Raw genomic sequence first — 7,564 nt, forward strand, 5'->3', positions numbered from 1 at the left:
AAATAAAGAAGCCAGTTTTTAACATTACTTGTTAAATAATAATAATAACAACAACAACAACAGCAACCCCCATGCCTGCGTGATTTATTTTTAGTTCATGTCCACATCATCTGACCGAGCCTGTATCAGTTCCCTGCTGCAGAGCTTATGAAGGAGATTAGAGCAGGTATGGGACTTTCCACTCGTGTCACACCACTGTACACAGAAAGACAAAAAAAAACAATTACATTATATTTACATTACATGACATTTAGCAGACGCTTTTATCCAAAGCGCATTCCAACATTTGGGTACAAACAAGTGCACAAGTAACAACAAAATGCATGCAGCCAGTTTTTTAAAAACCTTTTACATTAGTATAGTAACAATGTGGTAATAGTATGCCAGTACTAGAGTAGTAATATTGTGATCCTACCATCTATTACAACAGTAATTACTAAGTAATAGCTTGGTAGTGCAATGAAAATGATTTTTGATTGTATTCCACTGATGGTACAGTGTCATTTCTTTTGTTGCTGAAGGTGAAAATGTGTTAAGTGTAAACTCTCATGTGCTGAAGGGAATTCATGCAAACCCCCACGTCGGCGCCCTGACAAATGCTGTTGCTGTTGCTGTGGTCGGAGGCATTTCCCGACATTTTCCCAACAGACCACGAACACCTCTGTCCATCTCGATAATGCAGTGACCACCACCCTGAGTGCACAGGCCCCATTTACAGCAGGAAGTGGCTACATTTTATGGTCCCGCTGACAGCACCGGCGGATATGACAAAGTGCATGCGCTTGAGTAGAGGAAGCTTTAATCTTAGACACTTAGCTCGAGGAGAGCGGTGTGGATAGTGAGCTGCTGCGTCTGTCTCTGAGCAGACCGCTGTGGGGAGTGTTCCCCGCATAGGCGTTTAACTTAGTTTAACTCCAAGCCTTTCACGAAATCTGGTTTGAGGTTAAGTGTTAATAATAAATCAAGCAATGCATCAGCATATGTGATATGGAGGTAGCAGTAATGTCAAAAAAATCTATATGCTTACATTTAAAACTCTTGTGCTCTGTGCCTGAAACATTTCATTATTATTAATACTGTTCATGTGTAATAATAAGTGCTGAATTCAAGTATTAAGTAAAATAGAAAATATTGTAAAACAGCACAAACTAATCTAATTTTTATTCTTTGGTTTTGAGTGTTAAATGTATTGTTTTATGTATTCTTCTATCTATAAACTGGACTATGGTTTTGAAAATTGCCAAGATTTAAGAAGGTACTGGTCCTGGTTTTGTGCCATGTTCAAGCCTCCAACCACTAGTTAGCAGCAGGTTTTTTTCTAACTAATTATTTACTTATTTACTTTTTTGTTCATCTTGGGCTATAACACGTTCCCACCAAGTTTTGTGAAATTCGGTGCAACTGCATTTTGGTTTGCTCCATCCACGTTTTCACCTTAGGGGGCGCTATAGAGCCCTGGTGCAGCGCACGGGTCTGACCACTATGACAATATAGCTTTTTCGCCACACCTGACCTCCACGCCAAGTTTCCAAGAGTTCTTATGCATGTGAACCCCCTCAATATAATAATAATATAATAATAATCTGACGCTAAAGGTAAACAATAAGTTCCTCGCACCGTGCCAGGAGTAATTTCGGCCCCTAGCATTCATGCTCGGGCCCTCATCGTTGCCAACCTGGAGTCACTGCCTTTTTTCGCCTGTGAACTGCTGCACCGTTGGATGTAGGAGTGAGAAAGCACTTCCATTAACAAATGCAGATGCAGGATTAGGCCGATCGCTTCTTCCACACTTCCAACCTTAATCCACCCCCTCACATCCCGACCTGTTTATGTCTACCTTTTCTTTTATCTAATCTGTCTCTCTCGACCAAGAACCTCACATGGTATTTGGAAAAATAAACAATTCCACTGACCCAGTAGCAGCTACTACTCATAATCTCTGATTAGATCCCGTAATGATGTAAGTGTCCCTCCAGTGGTGAGTGCCCCGTTGTTGTGTTGCAACCGTTGCAACCGTGTCAAAATTTACACCAGAGTGGACAGACAAAAGGAAAACATAGTAAGTGGTGCAGGAAACACCAAAAGTCTATATTTATATGTAGACATTAATGTAATCCAACCAACAACAGATCATATTTACAATTTGACAGAAAAAAACACTGAATTCAACTCATTTCATAATACAGTTTTCTCAATTTAAAAAAAAAAAAATCAATACAGTGTAAAGCTATTACTGCAGTGCAAATTTCCAGTATATGTTTTTAATGAGTAAGAAATAAAACTGTGCCTCCTCGGACGTCTCAGCGCGTCATGGACCTCTTGTATCATCGTAGATGATGCGGGACGTCCACCTGAAAGACGACGACAGTGTGTCAAAGGGGGACAAAAAGCACGATGGGCGACAGCAGCAATTTTTTTAATTGACACAGACCACAGCGTTATGTAAGCGGCGTGAACAGTTAGTGTTTTGTTGGTGCCGCTTTGTTTGTTGTGGGCCGTGGTTAGCATGGATGTCTTTATCAAAGCCCCAGTGAACCGTTTCTATTAATATCTGCGCTAAGTGGCAGGAATTTCACAGCTACGAGGACCCCTCCATCTGAGGGCAGAGCTGATTTTCCATTCTAACAATACAACGAGCTGCTCCAAATGCTTTAACCAAGGTAATGGTTGTCTCTCTTCACAGAGAGCAACGAGGGCCAACACTCAAAATAACAAAATTGGAACGCTCGGCTCTCTGTACTGGTACACGTTCTTCTTGTGTGTATTCTTTCTCTTGTGGTCTCTGTTTTCTATTACTTTTTTACATCTTTAGAGTGAAATTACTTCATTGTCTGACTGTATTATGTTTTGTTCTTTAAATCTCTCTCTCTCGCTCTCTGGCTGTAAAAGTATTGTAGTCATACCACAGCACAATGCTGGCTGTTGGTCAGCAGGCTATTGTCTGCTGTGCCCAAGTAGACACAGAGATGACTCACAAACCACTGACTTTGTGTCATCCTCATCTATATTCAACTTCTTTCCCGTTTGCCTATAGAGGGACAATGTTTTATTGAGTACATTGTTGAACATGAACATGTATTTACATCAGTTTCTAAAGGCACATTTGTCAACTTAAAAATAAAAGAAAAAACTTAAATTAAAAGCCATAGTGTGTCCTTTTTAAAAATAAACATATGTCATATGCTATGCTGTTCACACAATCTTCCGCGTATCAACTTTAAATATAAAGTCAATGTACAGGCGCGAGTAGATGCAAGTATTTTGTGCTATCGACATGACGCGGCAGTTGCTCCAACGCTCGAGTTCAACTTTGGCGAGGAATCGCGACGACCAATCAGCTTAGAGATTCTCCTGATGATGTCACATGGAGGAGAAACTTTTGTGTGTGGGCACCCGGAGCTTTAGGACACAAGTTATCTTGTTCCACAACACCACCCGGAGACAGACACAAGTAGGCGAGTTTTACAGTTTACTTTCGGGAGCTCCATATGGATGAGAACCTTGCTAGCTCGTACTGAGGTCAGGTCAGGATTCCCCAGAGTGATACCAACTACAGGTGTTTAATCCCAGTTTCGTCATACGAAAGTTTCACTGGAAGTAGTTCTGGACACGTTTGGTGTGAACGCAGCATTAGACCACTGATGAAATAGTTCACACAATGCTAATGAATCCTATCAGCTCCACGCAACTCTCTCTGCGTTTCTCAGCGTACTGCGTTTAGATCTTGTGTCGTCCTGTGACATTGGCGCACCGCACAAGGAAGTGAGTCACTGTAGGTCAAGAGTGATGGAGGCAACCAACATTGCTCTAGTAAAGCACAACAGCTTCAAAACACAAAGACGCACCCAAGAAAAGTTTTAAAAGTATATTCTACTGCTCAAAGAACTTTTTTTTTCAACAGTTTGTTGGGATAAACGCTCAGTCGGGTCTGATAGTTGTGCTTAGCATACTAAGGAAGCAGCATACAAATAATGTTACATTGTCTTTGTTCATGAAGACCCAACTGAGGCATAGTAATCTCATCAATAACAAAACAAATACTTCCACTCACCCGTCTAAGGCTGCGGACACTGCTGTTGCGGATGGACTCCATCAGCTGGTCATGGCATGATCTCAATGGCGTGGATGGCCGGCTACTCTCCTCCCCTCTCCGCTCCACCGACACGGGCCTCAGTGCGTTCTTGAGCTCCTTCAGGATGCCACTCGTTTCATCTTTCCGCAAATCCTTCTCCCTGACCTTCTTGCCCTTCTTCCCTTTTGTCTTCGTTGTCTTCTTGCCACCGGCCTCGTGTGCCTTGATGACTTCTGCAATCATCCTGGTGGGCTTCTTCTTCTCCTGCTGTGGAGGGGGCAGGGGTGGTGGTGGAGGTGGCGGAGGAGGTGGTGGTGGAGGAGGAGGTGGAGGTGGAGCAGGAGGCGTTTGCTTTTTATGCGCATCACTCCGGGGGAGTTTAGGTGAGGACCAAGGAGAGGCTCTGGGTGAATTGTAAGGTGATGGGCTTGGTGTTCCTCGCTATAGAAACAGGGAAATGGACACATGATCATACAGAATATCATCATATCAGACAGACACCATCCAGTCTGCCCAGTCTCTAAATCATTAATCGTTATGGAGCAAGGTTATATACCAGTGCAGTGGTTCTGGGGTTGCCAGGTCCCTCTGTTGCTCCTTGTTGGCCCAGAAGCTGCTGCTGTTGCCTCTGCTCCTGCATCCGTTTCTGCCTCTGGCGATCCTGGTTCCTGGTAAGGATCCCTGTCATGCTCATCCTGGGACCAGGGAGGTTGAATTGGTAGCCTAACTTGATCAGGGTGTGGTTTTCCCTCAGAATCTTAACCATCTCCATCTCTACCTGTGAGACAAAGTGTGAGGAAGGAAAACTGGTTTAAGCCTCACAAACCCAAGGAGAAAAGGCTAATCTGAAGTATTGTTTTGGGTGGAGAAAGGTGAGCCGAGAGAAGAGAACAAACCTGTGCTCCACACATGTGTCTCTGGTTGTGAAATCGAAGCTCAGTCAGTGTTTGGTTTCCTGGAAGTGCTTGAACCAGAGCCATTACACCCTTTCCAGTCACATAGTTGGACTCTATATTCAGACTGATGATGGACGAGTTCTCCCTCAACATCTTAGCAACGGCCAGAGCCACGGGGTCGTCAGCTCGGGTGTTCGCCAGACTAAAGACCCGAACATGTGTGTTGGACCTCAGTGCTTCAGCAAATCGGCTTAGGGTTTCCTAATATGTGAACAAGAATACATTTGTTTTATTTGACACGTGAGGACATGGAATGTGATTTGACTAACTAACTAAATCAATCGTCAGTAGCTTATAGATAACTGGTTCTTCCCCAGGACTACCAAATGAAGGTTGTGGGGTTATCCTTGAAGATAGTTTACAAGCTAGCTTGCAAGGCAGTCCTTCCTTTTTGTAAAACCACACAGTACTAAATTGTTCAAATGAAGTGAGGCTACTAAAAAGTAGAGCTTGAACCTTGTATGTACAACTTTTAACTTCTTCTGAAATGCATTGTACTTTGGGGATGTGTATTAATTTAATTAATAAGCTAATGTAGCTATTGACATAATTCCAAAAAAGCAATTATTAATGAATCTTATTGGACGATACAATTCAAGTGTTGCCAAAAATCAAAGAACCCCAATCAGTTTTACATAATTTTTTCCTTTTTTTGTCATTTTATTGTAAAAGGCTCACTGGTCTTTACTCGTACCTGCGAGATGTCGTCGATATTGTTAAGATTAACCTCTGTGAGTTCTGGGTCGTCATTAAGAACTCGCTGGAGAGCGTCGTCGACAACAATTGGATTTCCGGTCGCGTTGCTGTCAACAGCTGGAGGGGGAGGAGTCAGTCTAATAGGCTCCACCCTCTGCGGTTTTAGAAGTTTCGGGGTGTCTGCTTGTAATATTCCACAATTATTTGAAGGTTGGGGTGTTGATTTGGGATTTTGCTCTTCCTCCTCATCCTCATCCTCATCCTCCTCCTCTGTTATAGGTTCCTCCTCCTCCTCAATATCCTCTTCTTCCTCCTCCTCTTCTTCTTCTTCCGCTTCATCCTCACTTTCTTCTTCTTCTTCCTCTTCCTCCTTCCTTTCACACTTGTTTGATTCTTTCTCATTTTCATCATCTTTCTCGTCCTCTGCTTCACTGCTTTCCTCTGTTACACACTCCTCTTGTTCTTCATCCTGCATTTCAGAAATGGAACATAGTACTTACAAATATTCGGGGTTTCATATCTTAAACTGATGTAACCTGGGTTGTAAAAGTACAATAACAGATATTTTAAGGCAGTTGTAGCTTTTTTTGTCTACCTTCTAGTACTCTAGGCAACTTCTTTTAAGTAATTTGTCCTGAGTTGCATCTGATAAAACTTCAAACAAGCCGTTATTGCCTCTGGCACATTTTACAAATGCCAAACTAATCTACTAAAACGCCATAACTAACCAGTTTTGGGCTCCCTCCACCTATCTCGTCCTCCAGCAATCTCTGTGTCTCAGTTTCCCAGTACTTCATGAGGGCCTCTCTGCTGAAGGTGCCCGTCGGGGTCTTGTCCGTCTGGTCTCTCTGTCTGAGTCCTATGGGCACGTTGGCATCAGGATCAATGTCCACCAGCTCCTTTTCCAACTCAGCCAGCTCCTCGGGGCTGAGAGAGGCCAAAAGCTCATCCTCATCGACGTCTTCGTACTTACTCAGCTCTCGTCTGTACCCAAAGCAGCTCATGGCCAAGGCGTGAAAAAGCTCAGACCAGTCAGAATCAGTGTGAACCTACACAGACAGAACAGCTCTTGAGTCGCATATGACCTTGTGTAGACCCCAAAACGTTAACGAGTCCACAAAATGCTGAGCTTCACCGTGAGGTAGCTGGAGATCCAAAGACATAAGTCCAATAAAAGAAGCCAGAGAGGTTTTACTTTTGTCTAGTTGTGAAAATGAGGGTCTAGTCCCATCTGAACCAGAACCTGTCCTGGCTGGCTGTGTCACTGTGAGGAAGAGTCGGAGTGTGTCAGTGTTCTCTCCACTCTAATCTCCCCAGCTGCCGCGTGGGCCTTAAGAGAGGGATCAGAATGGAACGTAGCAGCAAAGCGCGGGGCCCATGATGCAGCGTCTTTTTTTGGGAGGCAGTCCTCTGAGAGAGAGAGCCACAAAAAGCATGTGAGCTCAGACGCTGCATGGCCTGTCAACGTAGCAGTCTGTCATTCCTGGGCCTGAGTGCCTTTGTTCATGGCTAAAAAAGACCAACTGCGCCCATCGGACACACAGAACAAGAAAGTCGAGCAGAGATTACGTAACACCCAAGTAATGTCACAGGCTCCATCTCTGCATGTGCATCCATTCTTACCGTCAGCTGCTCGAGACGAAAGTAAATCTCATATGTCATATCATATAAAAGTGAGGCAGGGAAGTGGTGACTGATTTCTTTCCCCAATATAGATTACCTTAAAGGAATGTGTGATTAGTTGGCTTTCTGGGATGAATCAACACGCTCAAACCTATGGTCAGTGCTTGGTTACTTGAATCCCAATCATTTTGTCATGGGGTTTTAACCTTTACAGCTT

The 7,564-nt window shown here is 43.6% G+C and overlaps 1 protein-coding gene across 1 annotated transcript; it reads right to left on the reverse strand.

Annotated features, from left to right (window-relative positions):
* Nucleotides 1-1,666: 1,666 nt before the first annotated feature.
* lmod2b (leiomodin 2 (cardiac) b) lies at nt 1,667-7,046 on the reverse strand. The gene is made up of 6 exons (XM_058625228.1): nt 6,453-7,046; nt 5,723-6,193; nt 4,969-5,229; nt 4,629-4,850; nt 4,052-4,513; nt 1,667-2,351 (listed from the first exon to the last, which is right to left on the reverse strand). Exons 1-6 carry the CDS (start codon nt 6,726-6,728, stop codon nt 2,325-2,327), a joined length of 1,719 nt encoding a protein of 572 aa, XP_058481211.1. The 5' UTR covers nt 6,729-7,046; the 3' UTR covers nt 1,667-2,324.
* Between the last annotated feature and the right edge of the window lie 518 nt (nt 7,047-7,564).

This window comes from Solea solea, chromosome 3 (genome assembly GCF_958295425.1).
Source record: "Solea solea chromosome 3, fSolSol10.1, whole genome shotgun sequence".
Classification (NCBI taxonomy): Eukaryota; Metazoa; Chordata; class Actinopteri; order Pleuronectiformes; family Soleidae; genus Solea; species Solea solea.

Coding starts and splice junctions, on each gene's coding strand:
- lmod2b (XM_058625228.1), bottom strand. CDS start 6,728: ATGAGCTGCTTTGGGTACAGACGAGAGCTGAGTAAGTACGAAGACGTC. Junction 4,851..4,968: donor GACACATGTGTGGAGCACAG/GTTTGTTCTCTT, acceptor TTTGTCTCACAG/GTAGAGATGGAGATGGTTAA. Junction 2,352..4,051: donor GTGTCCGCAGCCTTAGACGG/GTGAGTGGAAGT, acceptor GTCGTCTTTCAG/GTGGACGTCCCGCATCATCT.